Here is a 21,674-nt window from a genome sequence, read left to right as displayed (position 1 = left end):
ATAGTTTTTATCATAAAACAAAAGTCATTAATATTTTTCAACTGAAATTGATTTTTGAAAAAGTTTAACAAAAATAATTAAAAATAACGCTCAATTATATTTACAAAAGTGATTTTGGAATCTTTGGAAACCATTTAAAATATAAAACTTTTTTTTTATAAAATTTTGGGGGTACCCCGGTTTGCCTACCCTACCCCCTTTTGCCCCCCTTTCCCCTATACACTGTAAAAAATTTGCGCAGTGAATGAGGAACGGATGACTGTGTATTCATTTACTCCCTTCAGAGTAAAATTCACTTCGGAAGGAAATTTATTTTAATATTGAAACTCCAAATCAAAGTGAACGTGACTTTAAATAAAATCCGTAATCACTCCCAGTTTTTACAGTGTAAGACTTTTTTCAGCCCTTAATAGTATTTCATTCATAATAAAGTTTCGTTCAACTAAAAATACATTAGAAACTTTTTAAATTTGGTATCTGTAATTGCAATGACTTTATTACAAGAAGTATTCTCAATTATTACAGTGCAAACTATAATACTTGAACTTTTTCATACGAGGGTTTTTGCACTAAAAACTAATTTCGCTCTTTTCTTTTCAGGAAGTTCCCTTAAGCCAAAAGATCGTAAAAAAATTAAGTTCTCTTGAAGTTAATCTTGATATCTATGTACATCAATTTATAACGTTCATTATATAAAATCTACGTTAATGTACATTGATTAACATAGACCTAAATAATTTTTATATAAATCTTGGCCAATAACTTCATTACAACTCTAGCGCAAACTTTTGGATTTAAAATTTTTGTAGTAAAAAGTTTGAAACGTTAGTTGTTACATAAGTTATTCATTCACACGTTAGATAACAAAATACACAAGTGTATAAAAGAAAAATATAATAAAATTTAGTGTAAGTTGAAAACTTGAATATCATGGATATTAAAGTTTCAAAAGTGTTAACTTTTCATACAAGTTTGTTATATATTTGTATTTTAAAAGACAAAGGCTTCGGGATGAAACAAAGCGTAAAGTTATAAAATGCCGTCATGTAATTAAATAAATGCAAATACTTAAACAGGAATTTAGGTCATTTTGTTATACCCTCCATACAATTTAATTATTTATGTATCCAACTACAATCGCGTTGTTTTATCTTGACAAACTTTTAATAGCAATAATTAGTAAATTATTACAGCATAATTAGCAATAGAAACAGTCATTAAAAAAATAAAAAGATTTCTTCTTTGTAATTTTTTTAGTGTAAAAATATGTATAGTAGCTATTTAATGAACAATTGGGCAATGAGTACCAGTTTACGCCGCAGATTACACTTATAAAAAAAGGCAAAAAATAAAAAAACAAACGGAAAGAAGAAAAAACTAAAGGAAAGAGTGAATAAAAAAGAATTTTATGCCTGAAGCTGTATGCATTGTCGTTTGATCAATGTACCAACTACATGCGTTTTTTAGCTTCTTTTTTTGTCCTGCATTTCATACTTTTACACTTTTTTTTTACTTGGTTTTTCATACTTTTATTATTATTATTGTTTATGATCCAACCAAAAGGAATCGATTTAGCATTGGAATGAGCATCGCTGAACAAAGCATGGATAATTTTTTCTAGTCTAGACTCTTTGCTCGTGACCGTAAAGAAGTGATGAAGAATAGACTAGAATGACGGCAGCCAGTATAGATATGTATATATATATATATATATATATATATATATATATATATATATATATATATATATATATGAAAAAGAAATAAATTAGAGTTCAAAAGAGTGAGGAAACTTTTTATTCTCAGTTGGTGATTTCTTATAGTCAATGAATAGAATTTGACGGCGGCATAAAATTTGCTGGAGCGAATACTTCGGATTGTTGGTTAACTATAAGCTTGGAAGAAAAAGATCTTGATAACATGAAATATAATCTCTGAGAGATTTCCCTTTCAATACACGTAATATTTTATTGAGTTCTCGGGCCTATTCAGAAAAATAATATTAGCAATGTAAACTCGGTTATTGAATTTTATAAAATATATTTTATTTTATTTTTTATCCAATACTATAATAACATTACGAAAGTTTTTTTTCATTAATCTCCTTTAAAATAAAATCGTACGTTTTTCTTTTTAATTAAAAGTATGAAAAGATTTTTCTTTTATTGAGTAGATTGCGTCATAGTTATAAAATATATAATAGACTGTCACGATTTCAATGAAAATATTAAAATTTATGAGTCAAATAATTTAATTTAAATTTAATTTTTTTTTACTCTAGATTTTTTTTTTGTAAACGAAACTGTAGAAACTTTTTAAAATTTTTTTTCCTTTCTGTGGAAGAATTAAATAAAAAACAAATAATTAGATTTAGTTGTTTTTGAGATTGAAGATAATTGATTATTGCAATTAGGTTAATTGTTAAGTTAGACATATTTAAAAAGCTTCAATGTCAATAACCAGAGTAATAAGTCATTGCCAAGTGCTATAGAAACAAGTAAGACGTTAATGAAAATTCAATTTGACTCTTGATCGTCGACTCAGCTACTTGGATAATAATTGCATTGCTTCTTAGCTTATAATCCGTCGTACTTGACTATCTTGTTATAATACACGTAAAAAATGTGGAGTAAATTGGGTTTTCGGAATTGTGAACAAAAATATCTCCACATGAGAAGTAAATAAGAAGTTTTTTCAACGGAGTCATTTGAGAGTCATCTGAATATTATTTAAATCTGCATTTACTCCGATTCCGAGTTTCAATATTTGAAAAAATTCCTTTTCAGAGTGAATTTTACTCCAATATTAAACAAACTCCCCTTTGGAGTGAATTTTACTCCAATATTAAAAATAAACTCCCCTTCGAACTGAATTTTAATCCAGTCTGGGGTTAAAATATTTAAATAAACTCTTCTTCAGAGTGAATTTTACTCCAATATTAAACAAACTCCCCTTTGGAGTGAATTTTACTCCAATATTAAAAATAAACTCCCCTTCGAACTGAATTTTAATCCAGTCTGGGGTTAAAATATTTAAATAAACTCTTCTTCGGAGTGAATTTTACTCCAACATTAAAATAAATTCCCCTTTGGAGTGAATTTTACTCCAATATTAAAATAAACTCCCCTTCGAACTGTACTCTAAACCGGAGTTGAAATATTTAAATAAACTCCTCTTCAGAGTTAATTTTACTCCAATATTAAAATAAACTCCTGTCCGGAGTGAATTTTATTCCAATATTAGAATAAACTCCTCATCGGACCGAATTTTACTTCGAACCGGAGTTTCAATGTTAAAAGAAACTCTACTTCGAAACAAATTTTACTCCGAGGGAATTAAATAAATAAACAATCATCCGCTCTGCATTCACGCCAGATTTACTTCGCAAATTTTTTACAGTATAAATCAGCTATAATTACAATAACAATTCCAATTAAAATTTTTATAAACTTATTCCAACATTAATTCCCCGAAATCTAAAATTTAAAACCAATTTCCATTCCAATCAGATTTTTTTTCCTAAAAAATTTATTTAATTCATTTGCGGCTGAGTATGAGCACTAAATTATTGATACAATTAATCATTCAAATGTAGTGCGAATGCGACATAAAATGTAAAAAACATTTTTTTAAAAAAATACATCGACAGTAATCACGAGTGAACAATTTGGACCCTTAATGCATTTCACATCAATCAAAATACCTCAATGAAACAGATTCGACAGATGGCTTTTCACATGATCTATTAGCTTAATCTCTAGCTTTCTGTCACTTTAATCTTTCACTCCAGCTGCCAAAAATATTTTTATTTTATTTTATCTCAATTTAGATAATTAACAATTTAGATTATTCGGTCACTCACTTTTTAATTTGATTACATAATCTCTGTACATATGTTTTTTTTTTTTTTTTTTTTTTTTTTTTTTTTTTTTTTTTCATTTTTATTTATTTATTTTGTATTTAAATGTTTATTTTTTCAGTAAATATTACACGCCAAACATTTTATCTCATCACATCGTGTGTCCGAAATGTTGAGATTTAGATAGAATTTCGTCGAGGTCAGCATAGCAAATATTTGCTCACTACTCTACTACTTTTGCAGACACTTGCAGAGTACTTTCGAATAAAAGCATCCAAAGCATCATGTAAAAATAAAATTCAACAACCGATTCCAATCTATGTCCATCTATAAATATATATACATATATATAGACAAAAAAAAAGACTTGACTGGCCTACAGACTGGAGATTTTAAAGAAGACACGAATTCAATGACTCCAAATACAATAGAATTATTGACAAAATTGTTGCACAGTTCAAATTACCAAAAAAGTACAAAATTTTTGAATTCATTGGTACTTATATAAATTTATTTCAAGTTAAAGTATATATATTTAAATCACTTTTACCATTCAATAGAGATTTAAAGCATGAAAGGACTTTTGTGTTGATAAAAATTGCTGACAAATATAAGATAAAAGACAACAAAAAATAAAATTGAATAAAAGTTTTAAAAGAAGATTATTATTATTACAAGTTTTATCTGCATAAAGTGGATAAAAATGTTAAAATATAAAATAAGTTTAATAAAAAAAAAAGAAGTTTAGTTATGAAATCAAGTTTGCTGAGTTGTACAATAAATCCATGACTGCCTCGAGTGTTATCGATAAGCTTGAGCCAAGTACAGAGTTTACTGAGGTAGAGGTAGAGGTAGAGGTAGAGGTAGAGGTAAAGGTGAGATGTAAAAGAAAAGCAGCTTTGGAAGTTTCAATGCAAGTTTATATTGTCTCGAACGGCAGTGGATCTAGTTGAGTATATCAAACAAAGCAATGACTTTTATAAGGACAATAGAGTGCAAGGCTTTGGCTTAGTTTGCGCATTCATCAGCAATTCACACTAGATTTTCACATACAAACGCTCACACATTTAAGCGCACGTGAGAACTTAATGAAGCCAGTCATTCCTGGGAAAAGTTTAATCAACTGTGCCACATTGTTAATGCGGATTATTAATAGCTTATAATACTGTGTATTTTATTTATCAATTCAGTTGTAAAAAAAATTATTCTTTTTATTGTTCATTGTTTGTTGGTATTTATTGTAAAAGTTTGAATTTCTACACTGGAAAAAATTTTTTTGACCCAGTGTAGTGCAAATGTCTGAGTGGAAAAATTTTGGTGTGAAAATTACACCAAATTCGGTGTTAAATTTAGGCGGTGGGAGTTTAAAATTTATACACCGCCAAACGTGTAAATGTATAATTCATGATAATTTTGCGTCGAAAAAATTAATTATAAAAATGTGTTCAAAATACTAATTAATATTTAAATAGAATTAATGTTCGCGCAGAGAATTTTACGGTATTTTTTGCATCAAAAATTGATAGAAAAATGACTATAGGCACAGTAACATGTTGCGTATTCGCGTACTCGCGACTACCTTTAAGACGACTGGGTTATTCCCAGCGCCCTCATACTTTAAAATAAAATTGTAAACCCGACGCGGGAAAAACCCGATAATTTAAACAACTACAATAAGATTAGGTTTAAAGTAAAAGGTATATAAAAGTTTATGGTCAATGAGAGAAAATAGAAATAGAAAATATTAAAATAGAAATAGAAAATATTAAAATAGAAATAGAAATATTAAAATAGAAAATACTCTTAGTAAAAGGTATTTGTTTGATAATATTTTTTTTTATGAAAGTTCGAACAATAGGATTAAGTAAAATATTTGTAAATAAGAAATAGAATTGTAGAATTAAAATAAGTATGAAAAGATATTATAAAAACCCAAAACAGATGGAAACTGTTGGGGCTTTCCCAAGTACTTATAGTCTAGACCGTAATGTAAATCTTATCGTAAAAAAAGGTCGAGACTCGGAGATGAGTGTCTAAGGTGTTGGCGTGCAGGTAACTGAAACGTCTGCAAACCAAATTTGTGGCACTCCGAGTGCAGATGCACCAAAGGGACTCAAGGCGAGTCCAGCTCAAATGGAGGAGCCACATGCTTCCCCCACTCGACCAGTCCTCCCACGCGGGACACCTTCGCCACTCATCTCAAACGTGGGACACCAAAATCATGTATCATTTATTCTCTTCGAGCTTCGAAGACAAGCAGCTTGTAAATTTTCTTGTTGTTTAAAATAAATTTGTTATAAGTTTCAAATAGAGACCTCGTGTTCTAGTTTCACAAACCTACTAGTTAAATAAAAGAATCGATTCAATTTCGACAAATTTAATTATTATCTAAAATCAAGTTCAAGTCCAACTTTAAATATTATAAAATATTATAATAAAGAATAGTGATTAAAACAACTTAACTCTCAACTCAATTTAAATTCAATTCAAACTTAACTTTGAATTTTGATTTTACGCGCGGTTTTCAATTTAGCGAGTAGAACGCTACCACGTTCTCAAACGGGCGAATTTCGAACCTCCGAGATTTTAGACATATTACAAACATAAGGACATTATGGAATTATTGTACAAATACCGATACTGTAGAAATTTTTGAAATACATCGAACAGAATTTACAAGGTGCATTGTAATTTTAACAAAGCAACAGATAAAATTTATACCAACTGCATAGTAAAATTTATTAGGTTAAATCAGAATATTTAGTATGCAGTTGGTATAAATTTTATCTGTTGCTTTGTCAAAATTATAACGCACCTTGTAAATTCTGGTCGATGTATTCTAAAAATTTCTACAATATCGGTATTTGTACAATAATTCCATAATGTCTGTTCATGTTACTATGACTATAGTGATTTTTCTATAAATTTTTTATGCAAAAAATACCGTAAAATTCTCTGCGTGTAGTTATTGATTAAGTAGTTAAAAATATTCAATGATCGTTTGTTACTCATTAATCAAAATTACAACGACTAACACGAAATGGTGTAAAAAAGGTAGATTACACCGTGTTAAAATTACACGGATAAAAAATTTTCACCGAGAGAATTTTACACCGTTATTTCACACTACGCGGCTGTGTAAAGATCTTCGGGTCCATTTTTACACCGAAATTTTTTACAGTATAGAAAAAAATTCAAATGTTGGAAAAAATTTTTATTATGATGATTTTTACAAAAACTTTTTATTTATACCATTTAAATTTCTATAAAAAAAATTGACATGGAAAAACAAATGTTATTGCAATTTTTTTTTTACTACAATAAAACTATTAACGTTTTGTTTGATTTTTAAAAATCTTCATACTATTGTTAGTGGAATTATTCATTTTTTTAAAACAAACTTCAATAAAAAAACTCGAAGCAACGAAAAATTTTACTAAATTTTTATTGTGAAGATTTTTATAAATTTTCACGTTTGTTTGAATCTTTTGTTTAATCTTTGTACCATTTAAATTTCTATAAAAAATTTGAAGTGGATAAAAAATTGTGTTAAAATTTTTTTTTTCAATTATAATAAAACTGAGTTTTGTTTGACTTCTTTTTTAATCTCTATACTATTGTTAGTGTAATTATGCATTTTTTAAAAATAAACTTCTGTAAAAATAATTCAAAGTAACGAAAAATTTTATTTCATTTTTATTTTAAAAATTTTCATAAAATTTCACTAATTTGTGTGAATTTTTTTTAAATTTTAATTACTCAAATTTCTATATAAAATTTTATCGAAATTTTTTTTTTTATTTCAATGTCACTATTAACGTTTTTTTCAAATTTTCTTTAATTTACAAACTATTTTTAGCGCAATAATTAATTTTTTAAAAATAAACTAAAAAAAATTTTAATAAAAATGTTATTAAATTTTTTTTACTTGAATTTCGAAAAAACTATAAACTGTCTGTTAAATTTTATTTTTAATTAAAACTTCATATTTAAACGTTAACATTTCAAATAACAGTAAAAAAGTAAAATACGAATATTAAAAAAACTAAAATAAAGAGGAAAATAAAAAGAATGATATTCATTGTGAATAATCAACTAAACGTGGGTGGATGTCAGGTTAGTCTGGACCGTAGAGCTCGAGTGAGAAACAAGAGGATGCAAAGTAAAGAGGGAGAGGTAAAAAATAGAAGAAGAGATAGGGTGAGAAGGGTGCAAAGCCGGAAATGTTTCAGAATATGTGGGAGGGAGTGAGATGTTGAAACCTGTTGGTCGAATACCAGTAAACCATATAATATGTGGTAACTATACTACGTTACGTGCACTAGTATTAGAAGGATAAGTAAATTTACACGGTTTTACTAGACATTGGATATGACTTAGCCGTCATTGAGAGTCAGGACAAAAGGGAATGAAGACGTGGGTGAGGATACGATATACGAGAACTTTCAGCGCATGGAAAAATGGGGTCGTAACGTCGGGTAAAATCGATTTTCATGGGAAAAACAAAACTGAAATATAAAAAAAGAGGAAAATTCCTCAAGGTATTAAGACAAACAGAGGTCAAACTCGAAACCTTCATCAAGCTCCCGGCAAAATATATACTATATACTCAGGACATATAAACGCAGAAGCACGAAAGTACTGCATAAAAAAATCAAAGAAAAAAAATAATAAGAAAAAAGAATGAAAGGAGAAAAGAAATAGAGTTAGGATCCTTCCTTTTGTTTTATAAGTTTGTTTTACCCTGAAAAAGATGAATTGTTGGCTCAAAAAGTTATTTGATGGCTCAAGACTTAACTCCAGTCTGAGAGATATAATTTCAGATAGAATAATATATAGATATAGATTTATATATATGAGATGTACTTATAAGGATAATAAAGTGTGAGGTATTAAGTTTAAAAGTGTGTTGAATTGACCGATTATTCTTTAAATTATTAATAAAACGGAAGTATAACAAAAGGAAGAATTTTTTATGTAATTTGTAAGTTTTGAATTATGAGACGAGGAAAAGTTTGTGCTCAAGTTTATTAGTTGGGCAAAATTATGACTGAACTTTTTTTTATTGAGGGAAATGGTTAGATAATTAATTTTTGTTAAATTGATTAAATTAATGCGTATGTGGTATGAAAATATATGTAATTAGAAAATTAAGTGTTTTATATTTTAAATGCAGGTGTAATTTTTTTTCTTTGGACTGAATTTCACGGGTAATGTGCGAAATAATACACTACGTACTTTTACAAGTTTAATTTCGTAATTAACTCGTATTTGTTTTAATTCTGATATATAAAACTTTGGTTCACTCTACAGTTCTACTCAAGTATAAAAGAATGCAACACAAAAAATAATAAAATGTATAAGAGCAACATAAAGTTTCATAATAAAAAATTTTAATTATTCCTTTGAAATGGGAATAAAAATAATTTTTTTTTATAAACTTACTGAATTTTACGGCAATTAAAAAATAAAATTATTTTATTATTTAAGGTAACACACAATAACCATAGAAATTATAAAAAAAAATTGGGTTATAAAGTGTTTCGTTTATTTGAGAAACCCCATAAGTAAAAAAAACAAAATTTTTCAGGAAACACAAAAAACATATTTTTGGAAAAACTTGACATTAAAATAATACATAAATAATTGAATACAATTATGTTAGCGTCTCTGAAAAAGATTGGAACGAGAAAAATTTAATTTCCCCCATGAAAAAAAATTCATGTTAAAATATAAAAAAATTATATTAAAAATACATAAAAAATATATAAATATATATAAAATATGTATAAAAAATATTTTTTTAATTCAACCAACAACCTAAGTAAAAAAAATATAAAAAAATTATATAAAAAATAAATTATTATGTTAATTAACAACATAGAAAAAGAAATATAAAAAGTTTATACAAAAAATATATTTTTTGTATATTTTTATGCATGTATTTTTTATATATTCTAAGACATATTTTTAATATATTTTTTTTATATGAAAAATATATTTTTTTTGTATGAAAAATATATTTTTTTTGTATGAAAAATATATTTTTTTTATATACAAAATATATTTTTTTTATATTTAACATGTATTTTTTTTATAAATTTTTTTCATGGGGATTTTTAACTGAAACTACTTAAAAAATTTATTTAAAGTTGATTGACTAATGGGGTTTCTCAATTAAATGAAATTGCTGTCACCCGGTTAATTTTGTTCTAAACGCTGATTTGATGCATATTTTGATTGATTTCTATGGAGGGACATCCAAAGAACCCAAAAATGCAAAAAACCCAATTACGTAAAAAACATGACTTATGGGGTTTCTCAAATAAACGATTCAAGTTATATAACTGTCATGTAAGAATGTCAATCGAAAAAATATAATAAACAATTTCTTTCACCAAAAGCATAAAAATTTTTTCGAGTAAGCATATAAAGGATCTGATAAAAGTGGAAACGATTTAATGTCAAAAAGATATATAATGTTATATACAATACGTATAGAGTAAGTGGAAAAACCTCAAAGAATAGATAAGAAGACAAATGTGAAGACCTGTTGGCAGCCAAGACGACGTCGCATAGTAAACCGCAACGATCCGCAACGCAATAAGACCAGTACACCAGGAAGACAGGAAATGCACCTGTACTTGATGTATATATATATACGTATATATAATATATATATCTCAAGGCTCAAGCCCTGGGATTCACTATCAAATCCTTTGCGCTTCGCTTATTCAAATTTCCGTTTCACGGTTGATTGCTCGTTGTCGTAACGACCACCATGAAATATAGATATATATCTGAGCAATATGCGCCCGCTATTACTGACACTATTACTGATACTATCACGATCAGGTATCACGTATGTAAATGTCACCGATACTAATAAAACCGATTTTATAATTATGATCTGTATCTATATTTATATTTATGTGTAAATAAAACAGATAAAATCGTTATACATAAACGTGTAAAAATAAAATTATTGTGACGTTGACTCACTGACGTTTCACTGTTCACTGTACACAGTAGCATAACTGTCTACTCGACAGCCCCTACAATCACTAGATTGTAATATAATAATAATAATGATAATGACAATGATGATGATAATAATAAATAAAGTGAGAATATGGTAGTGTGTAGTGTTAGGAAGGGATTGGATAAGAGTATGAACCGGCTAAGCCATTGAACCACGCGGCCAACCGAAGCGATTTTTCTACTTGCTACGTTCTAATTATTTTTACTGCTTACTATTGAGAAATATACATCAAGAAATTCTGTTAATTTATCAATAGTAGTAAATAAGTCATTATTGTTTAGTTTTATTTTTACCGGGAATTCAAATAATTATTTGTATTTTAATTTTAATATTACGTCGATTATTGTTATTATTTTATTTTTTTTAAATAAGGTCAGGCTATAGTCTCTATTAGTGCAACCGTATTACACAAGATAAAAATATAAAATCGTTTATTTTATATAAATTATTAATAAGTACTTTTTTTTTTGAACCTAGATTTTAGTTTTTGGTAATCATTTATTACAATTAATAGTTCGGCATGATACTGAAACTAGCCGACATCTAATAATTTTTGGATTTTGGAAAAACGATAAAAAAAAAAAACGTTTTAAAAAATTACACTTATAGTTTTTTAAATTTTCTACATGTGCATATTGTTAGTTTTTTTTTTTTAAATTGAATTTTTGAAAAAAGAAAAAACAAAAATTGTGAACTGTCTGCTCACTTCAGGATCATTAGTTCGGTACAAAAATTACCTATCAAATATTAAGAAAAATGTTTGATATTTTTTAATAAAGTCAGCAAATAATTTAATTTTGTTTATAAAGGTGAAGGAGGGGTAATGGCTTCCAAAGAAAGAATTGCCGAAATTAGATATCGTTTTTTTTATCTACTTCTATTTCTGATTCGTCAAATAATTATTTGGTATTGACTGTAATATAAGGCAGAGAAATTATCTGACAATTGATGTCAATTGACCAGCGGTCATTTTTTTAATGAAATTATTTCTGCGCCAACTTGATTTTTGTTTAGGAAATTATTTTGTAAAAAATTGACAAAATTATTTTTGACAATTGACGAGCAATTGTCAGTAAATTCGTGATCTGACTGAACATGAAAATGCGTCATTTTGCATTACTAGTATAGACACAATTCAGTCATAAAAAAAATTATCATATTCTTCAAACTTTTTTGAATAAACAATAAAATAAAAAAAAAATTTTGTTTTTAAAATGATCCTGAAGTTGGAAGACAACAATTTTTGAATTTTTTTGTCGAACAAATAAATTTAAAAAAAAATAAAAATATGCACATATAGAAAATTAAAAAAGCTGCATTATCATTTCTAAGAAAAATCCAAAAATTATTAGACATCGATTAACTTCAGAATCATATTTTCAAATAAAAAATTCAATTTATTTTTGTGAATTTTTAAATTTTGCTGTAAAAAAATTTTTGAAAATAAATTTTACAATTAAAAAGTTCGTGACCAAACTTTCCACATTTTTGTTCCTCAGCTCTCGTATAATAAAAAAAAACAAAGGTCAAATTTCCCTTTTGTCTCTTCTAAATTTACAAAAAATGAATTTTATTTAAAACACTTCAATAAATTTGAATTCCCTATTCAATTTTCCAACTGAGTTCAACAAAATAAAAAAATGATGGAATAATATATAAAATTTATATGAAAACCGGGATGAAGTATAAAATTATCGGCTAGCCATATGTTCATATTAAAATGATAAATGCCTAATAAAAATTGATGAGGACCTATATATAGAATATAAAATTTAGTTTTGTAACGAATATTCCCCTCAGCTATGACGTAATCCAGCGAGTTGAAAGCTTTGAACATCAGGATGGCTCGATAACGGGCTTGCGAGCCCGCACATTAGAGTTAGTTGATCGTAAACCACCAGCAACCGATACCCAACCGATAGTGCTGAGGCTCATTGTACTCTAGATATATACTACAGACTACAGTAGTCAAATAGCCGGTGTCATTGCTCCGGATAATAGTTTTGCTTAAACAGTAACTCTACTCACTTTATTTTCGAGTCTTTCTACAATTACCTATCCTATTACCATTGCCATTACATTTACTCAGCACCTCCCTGCTGTTTTCCTCCACCATCACTATGATATCAACCAACAGCCAACCACTTAGAGCTTGTACTCACTTGCAAGTCTGTGGAGCTTAAACTCGCGAACCCAAATAGAGACAATCAAAGTTTAACACGATACCCATAGTCAACAAACTCAAATAGACTAAAACGAATCCCCTGAGTCATTTAACATGGGTGTGGGTGTTATACTTAAACAATGTTTGCAGAGCGACACATCGACCCGGCAAACCGGGGGATACTTAACATGCAAGTTGCCGCACGTTACGTCCCTCATTACAAATTTAACTGCAGTATTGTGACCTCTCTTCATCCGTCCATCTATTAATCTCATTCTATTGTAAATTGTATTACATTTCCAATAATATTATGGATCGGGAAATTTCAACAATTTCAATCATTTACGTCTCTGTCCACATAAATGCTCCGCATTAATCTACGACAAACAAATCTAGACTGAATTTCATTGATCAACGCTGATCATATAAACCGCTGGTAATTAAAAAATAAAAATAAAATATGTACGTCTATATATGTTACCACAGAGCCCTCTGATCATCAGTTACAGATGAGAGAATGCTAAAATTTAAATCTGTAATTAAATAAGTCGTAAAACGAAACTGGTGGTGTAAAAAAAAACCAGCTTTCATCAAGACCTTTCATATTCCCTCGAACCTACAACCCTCCTGTCCTTTAATTCTGCGCTCTGTCCTTCATCCTTCAGCAGAAACTACTAAATGCAACGACCCGATAAATTTATCGTACAAAATTGCAGTTAAGTTTCATTATATATATGTATATGTACATATATACATAGTAGAAACTCTATTCTACATACACAGATCCCCACATTTAAATCGACTTATACATACGAGGGACTAAGTCCCTGAATGACGTAATCCGCTGTGTCATATTGACGAGAATTCACAGGGGGGAAAAAAAGAAATGGCTGAACCGCACCCACTAGACTAGTATTTATTTATCATTTTATATCTATAAAAATATATATTCCAGTTATAAAAATAAATAACCGGCTGTGGACTCTAGACTGGGCTCTGGCTGATAGAGATCAGTAAACTCCTGTCCCTCAGTACCCATTGGTTTAAAAAAAGCCGGCGACCCGGTGGCTGCGCTAATGAAGCTATCAGAGTATGATTAATGACAAGTGGTAACTGATGACAGATAATTAATATAAATGAGGAAGAAAAGCTCACCTTATCAATTGGCATCGAAGGGCACGCACGGCACAGGTTCCAGAATGAACCAATCATGAGGCCGCGTTGTATGGGGCAGTGGAACAGTAGTGACACGGCCTAGGGGCCGACGGACACCGTGTCCCGTGTCGTGGACACGTCAGGTCTCGGTCTACGCTCTTCGGCAGCCGTTTTTGTAGCTGTAAGCTTCTCCACCTTTGGCTTTCACACTTTCTACACAACCACCTACTTACTGTATTATACTTTATAATCACTCTCACTACCTATATTTTTTTTTTTTATGTTACCTCGTGGCAGTGACACTTCCAGTAAGTCCTGTGTATCAATATCTCAAAACAAATATATACTTTTATTGTACACAAGGACGAAATCACCTTTTCATTTAATTACAATTACACATATATATGATACTCGATAATACCGGTCGATTGATTTTTTTCTTTATTACTATAATACTTTACACTAAACTTCAAGGACAAGATAGACTATAAAGAAGTTTATATATATATTAACCGATAATAATCACTCACTAAAGGTTTATTTTTCACGTCCGGCTTCCCGGCTTTGCGCGAACCTCTTGAACTGATGTAATGTCAAACGGTTTTATAAAACAATTTATTATTGATGGTAATTGTCCTTTACGATGGGCGAGGAGTCGATGTAACAACGACTGACGGATAGATAATTGGGAATTGGGGTTGTCAAAAATGAAATTTAAAAGTTTTACGGGGATGATGATGATGAAAAGAGTTAGGAATTTTGTGGGAGCCACTGTCGTATACGAGTGGCGTATGTGCTTCACTTGTCAACGTCGCCGCTGTGGTGGTTGATGACGGTAGAGGTGGTGGTGGTAGTCGACGTCGTTGTAGTCGTCGTCGTCGTCGTAGTCGTATCGTGGTGCTACGGACGAGTCGTCGCGACGTGTCGCCGGCAAGGCGCTAGCTCACTACATTAGGGTGGCAAGAAGGGAATGGAGCAGTACAGACGTAAATTGCGTTTGCGCAATAACGTCGGTCGATAGTCCGCAATGTACTAGTACATAGCGACTAGCCGACTACCTCGTACTGTCGTTCTCTATTCCGCTTTGCGACGTCAATCTTTCTCGCTTACACCACCCGCGCTTATGTTGGGAATAATTGTATATGTGGATGCTATAGATGTAGGGGTGGCACCGTCATAGAGGTGGAGGTGGAAATGGATATGTGAGTAAGAGTAGGAACATGTGTATGTATTTATATGAGTGTATGTGAGGGTGGGGTGGTTGGGTGGGTGTATGTGTATGGGGTGGGTTACACTTCTTTTATACTTCCGTCTTTCTTTCTTCACGGCCCCCGGGCTTACACGTAAATTTCCTATGTGAATCCCTTGGCCATGTAACGACTAGACCGGCTTTTACGTCATTCGTACATTACTAAAGCCACGTGTAAATACATAAATTTATATTTTACTTCTTAATAAGAGAAAAAAAAAAAAATTGTTTTTACTCCAAAATTTGTACTAAAATTTTTACTTCAAAATAAATTTATATTTTACCTCTTAACAGGATTTATCAGATATTTTCGGCTGAGTTTTTCTTGGAAACAAAATTTCTAAGTACAAACTGCGGACTGCAAGTTGACGCACTACTATCTAATCTACTGAAGTGCGCTTTAATTTTTTGATAAGATTTGTTTGTTTAAGAGAAAAATTTGGCTAAAGTTCCAGGTTACTGTATTAGTGCAACAAAGATAATATTATTCGCCCACTCGGGTGTGAGAGAGAAAAGTAAGAACCCCTGTTAATAAAAAAAAAAAAAAAAATTTGTTTGTACTCCAAAATTTGTTTTTTAAATTTTTCTTCAAAATTTGTACATAAAATTTTGATTCCAAAATTAATTTCTGATATTTTCACTCCAAAATAAATTTATGTTTTACTTCTTATTAAAAAAAAAAATTTGTTTTTTAAATTTTACTCCAAAGTTTATACTTGAAATTTTGATTCCAAAATTTTTTTCTGATATTCTTTCTCCGAAATTCGTACTTAAAATTTTGATTCCAAAATTAATTTCTGATATTTTTACTCCAAAATTTGTAATTGAAATTTTTACTCCGAAATTTATTTTTTAAATTTTGCTCCAAAATTTGAACTTTAAATTTTGATTCCAAAATCAATTTCTGATATTTTTACTCCAAAATTTGTACTTGAAATTTTTACTCCAAAATTATTTTCTGATATTTTTACTCCAAAATTTGTACTTGAAATTTTTACTCCGAAATTATTTTCTGATATTTTTTCTCCAAAATTTGTTTTTTTACATTTACTACAAAATTTGTACTAAAAATTTTAACTCCAAAATTAATTTGTGTTATTTTTACTCCAAAAATAAATCATTGAATTTATTTATATAAAAATTAAAAAAAAAATTTTTTTAATACAATTGAAGCCCTTTTTTTTATTAAAAAATTTATTTGTCTTAAGAAAATTATTATTTTTATTATAAAAATACGATGAAAAAAATGGCACGCTTGTGTGAACTGAATGCTAGGCTTTTATTTTTTTTTAATAATTTTCTTCATTTTTCTCATAAGCCGTTGGGTACACATTTGAATGTGACGAGGAATGAGAATCAGTAAATGTAAAGAGGAAGTAAGAGAGTGGAGCAGGAGCATAGTGTTGGTAAAGTTTGAGTAGAGGAGAAGGGACGAAAAAGCCAGCAGGCGCGAGAGATTGAGCGGGAGACAAAGAAACCGCGGAATGGAAGAGCGAGACGGCTAGTGGATGAAACAACGCAGGGTAAAAGGATGACAAGGGTGAAATGGGCACCAGGGCCAAGGGGTGAGAAAAAAGACAAGAGAATCACTCCCGTAGTAACTTTTAGTTAAACTAACGGCGCCATAACGTCGCGACTATCATCTTTTACTCGTCATTTAATACATGACAACATTTTATGTAATTTATCAAAAAAATTTAATGATATCCCCGTTATACTAAACTCCACGTAGGCTCAGACAAATTGAATTTTAAAATAAAAAATTTAAAACACGAACTTGTTAATATAAAAAAAAAGAAAATCATCTGGCAAAGTCAATGAGCGTTACGTAAAATTTATGAGCTTGAGATTGAGATAAATGAACTGGCAAGACTTGAAGGAAGTCCTGGAGACAAAACCAGAAGAATGACATTTTAAATTAAATTATAAAAAAAAATACATATATTATTTTTACTCTATTTCCGTAAAATATTTTTTGTATTTTTTGCAATTAAATATTTTTATTTGTATGATAAACGATATCATATATATCAGCAGGGATTATGTGTCAATTAAATTTGAATTTGATTGCGAACTAATGTACACATTTATTTAACTCGTTAAATAGAGATCTCTATGAATACATATACATATTTTCCGAATATATATATGTATATATATATCGCCATGCTAGTAATTTGACACGAATGAAATATTGATTCTCGTAAAATTGTCAACACACGCTCGGTAGAACTTATTTCATTAGACAGGAAAATTTCCAAGCCTCTATTAATTTCGATAAACAAAATTAAGTATACCCATTGATTATTGAATCCGATTTCATTAACTTAATATATAATATTTTTATATTGAATAAGCAAAGATTTTTTATATTTATTCTTAATCATCTTAAACAAACATCTCATAAATTTTTATTGTTGTACCTTTTTTTTTGTTTACGTCTAAATTTAACCAACGGAAACGCCCTTAAAAAATCAATGGATTTTTTTTTTATTTTTTGAATACAAAATTATTGTTTGCGTAACCGATAAATGAACTTTTTTTTCACGACAAAATATTTGCATTTGATAATTGATCGAAAAATTGTAATTTAAAAATAAATTATATGTTTTATTATTCAATTAAAATTGAATAATTGAAATAAAAATATTTATAATTTATTTTATTAAAATTACACGCAATATGAATATATATAATATAAATGCACATATTTTAATGATACAAATATATGAAAAGATCATCAGTATCAAAAGTTAGTCTACCAGACTACAGAGTTGAGATAACGCCGTCTCGTTACTCTGATAAAATATTCTGGTGGTACTTGCCGTGAGAAAAAAAAAATGGAGGACTGGTGTCATGTCGCCTGGAGGCACATAATATGTAAGTAAAGCAAGAAGGGGGTAATATAGAAAATTGCTCAGAGGGTGTCGCGCCAGATTTACATTTACGGAAACGCAAGGATGAATTGAAAAGACTTTTCCATTTCCTCTTTCCCACATTTTTCGACCATCTCTTTTACTCTTATTTATATATTTTACATATATTTAACTTTTATTTAGCATCACAAAACAGCATAAAAGTGCCTGTCATATTTAAATAAAAAAAGTATAAAATTTGACGTTCAGAAAAAATAGATTTCTTGGCGCAAGAAATTTTTTCTCGCCCTAAAAAATTTTTGTTTTCAATTCGTAATGCGAAAAATTTTTTGGGAGGAATAAAAATTTTATTAGGGCGAGTAAAAATATTTTGTGACAAGAAATCCATATTTGTCTTGCCCTAAAAAATTTTTGCTGCCCCTACAAATTTTTGTTTTCAATTCATGATGCGAAAAATTTCTTGGAAGAAGTGAAAATTTTATTGGGCGCGTAAAAATTTTTTCCGACATAAAATCCTTCTTTTACTTGTCCTCGAAAATTTTTTTCTGCCCCAAGAAAGTTTTTATTTTCAATTCATAAAGCGGAAAATTTCTCGGGGAAAGTGAAAATTTGATTAAGGTGCGTAAAAATTTTCTGCGCCAAGAAATCCTTCTTTTTCTGTGTAACAGCAGTCGCAGTAACATTCTTTCGATTTCGCAGACTGGTTCACACAATCAATTGTCTATTGATTAATATGTCGCCTTTAGATTCTTTATTTTTATTACTATAAGCAAACGCTTTTTGAACTACAGTACAAACAATTTCATGCTGGAAAATTAATTTGTGTGAACAAAGTGAAAAATAAACAAAACGAATAAAAAAATGAAAACAGAATACAAAAATTAATGAATTTTATCAACGCATTCAACTGGAAACGTCGATATATATAATATGTATATACAATGTACAGCGTAGTATGCCAATTAAAATAATAATCGAGCGTGTTCAGTGAATCGTGTATTTTCAACTAGACATTAAATTGTGAATTAAGAGAGTGGATATATGTAATGAGATAACACTACCTGGATAAGCGATGGCATGATTATTCAGTAATATAATGAGAATAAGACGATAGATAATTAAATGTACTGTTGACGTTAAATTATTAAATGAGCTCATTTAATTTGCATACTTTACTTATAGAAGTATGTCAAGTTAATAAAATATATATAAAGTTCGTACGATAATTACTGAAAATATATAATATGCATCGTTTTGAACAATTACACTACAAAAAATTGCGAGTGAAGTCGGAGTGATTATGAATTTGAATTCGATTCGAATTCAATCCATCGCTCAGAGTTCCGGAGTAAAAAAAATCACTCTGCATTCGGACTAAATACGGAGTTTGTTTTTTCAGATGAATGATTTCGGAGCGATCTGAGTTTCATTTAAATCCGCATTCACTCCGATTCGAAGTTTTAATATTAAATTAAACTCCTCATTGTAATGAATTTCACTCCCAGGGGATTGAATAAACAAACAGTCATCCGCTCCGGGTTTACTCCGCAAATTTTTTACAGTGTATTTATAAATCAAATTATAATCCGATCTGTATATTTATATAAATCAAAATCATCGTATGTAACAATTAAATAACAAATAATATTTTATTATTGCTGCAAGACACGCAGAACACTTATGATATTACCCGGAAGAAAACGGCTAAATTTTATTGGTGTTTGAATGGACGAAAATCACGAAAATATTTCATGTTAAAGACATAAATTCAATACTGTTATATAATTATTGTTTGATAACTTATATATCTATTTACTGTATAAATTCAATTAAATTTCAATTATTATTGTTATCATTATTATTGAAATAACAATCAGTTTTTGTTTGCAATTCATATTAATAAATATATAAAGGTTATCAATAAATATATCGACAATAAGCTTAAAGAGTTTAAAAAATTTAAATACATATATTTTCATACAATTTAAAGGGCATGTAATTTTGTTTAATGGCATGAAAGAATTTAGGCAATTTCCGTTGAGTTTTATCACGATTATCTTAATGACAATTGTAAGACTGCGGCAGATATTTGTAACGAATTACTGCGGGTTAAATTAACTTTGTCACTGACAGGATAATACGTACATATATATTTATATACATATATAACTAAAATAAAAGCGCAATAAATATATAAACGTAGATATGGTCGTTGCCCTATACTACAATTTCCGGCAATGTATTCTCGTCGTACCTTAACGTGAATAGCATGCGAAAAAATTGATGAAAATCAACCTGGAGAAGAGCCAAGTGAGCATGTCCTCAGGATATATATTTAAAAAAAAAATACAAAATTGATTCGAGAAGTTCCAAGGCATCTACGCCATCTATCGTCATTTGAAAAAAGTACTCGAGTTAAAAAGGGGATTCCCGACATTCCAGCTTTCAACTGAGATCACCTACTGCTTAACGATAAAATAGAACTCTACACAACTTACTGTCGATAAGAAGACACGAAAATAAACTACCCTCTACCCTTGATGAATTTGAAAAATGATTAAACACGCAAACAAACAAACAATAAATAAGTTAGTGGTGTTTTAAAATAAAATGAAAGTTTATAGTGTCTAGACACTAGAACTATTGGCTTTTACTCAACTTTATTTTTTTAACCCACCCTTTGTGCTATTTTTATTACCTATACTTTGCCACACCTCACGTCAGGTTCACGGCTAATGACAAGTGTTACTTGTTTTCTCAAGTACTACGATAAGTAGAATACCGTAATGGTCACTTTTTAAAATAATTATATTTTTCGCTGAATCAGCGTCCTCTTTTCTAAAACCACTAAATAGACTCTGCAAAAAAATCAATACTTTGTGACAAGAGAAATTAAATACCAGTTGAGATAGAAAAATAATATAAAACAAAAAGTATGCCAGAGGAAAAATAAATAAATTGACATGATAATCCATACAACAGCTAAAAATACATCACAGGAAAACTTTTACATCCTGAGCTTCACACGTAAAAATTAAGTGCCCAATCCCTTTTTTTTACTACCTACTAAAAAAACCAATTAAGATACTAGGATTAGGATCACGTTAATTACATATAAAATAATTAAATTAACAGAATTTTTTGAACAAATTACAAATTTTTATGAATTGTAATTTTTTGTTTTTTTTTAAATTTCTGATAAACTTTCTTGATCTTGACATTCAAAAAATGAATGCCAATGATAACAATTTGTCACGTTATATATTACATGAAAAAAAATATATATATACATGTGTAGGACAATGAGTAATTAACCGTGCCCTAGCTTT

At 29.1% G+C, this 21,674-nt stretch overlaps 1 protein-coding gene across 21 annotated transcripts in view; it reads right to left on the bottom strand.

The window, feature by feature from the left end:
* LOC130663325 (protein piccolo) overlaps positions 1 to 21,674 on the bottom strand; it is a 57,921-nt gene that overhangs the window by 35,527 nt on the left and 720 nt on the right. For 2 of the 21 annotated variants that reach the window (XM_057462486.1, XM_057462487.1), the window contains exon 1: positions 14,221 to 15,176. The exons of 13 other annotated variants lie outside the window; for them this stretch is intronic. In XM_057462486.1, coding sequence (XP_057318469.1) covers positions 14,221 to 14,277 — 57 coding nt within the window. In that variant the 5' untranslated portion in view covers positions 14,278 to 15,176. Of the gene's footprint in view, positions 1 to 10,409; positions 10,867 to 14,220; positions 15,178 to 21,674 lie in introns of those variants that run through there. 6 more of the 21 variants (XM_057462480.1, XM_057462481.1, XM_057462482.1 and 3 more) reach the window with 6 other exon arrangements.

Source organism: Microplitis mediator, chromosome 2 (assembly GCF_029852145.1).
Source record: "Microplitis mediator isolate UGA2020A chromosome 2, iyMicMedi2.1, whole genome shotgun sequence".
In the NCBI taxonomy this organism is placed as follows: Eukaryota; Metazoa; Arthropoda; class Insecta; order Hymenoptera; family Braconidae; genus Microplitis; species Microplitis mediator.
This window is presented reverse-complemented; position numbering and strand designations above follow the sequence as displayed.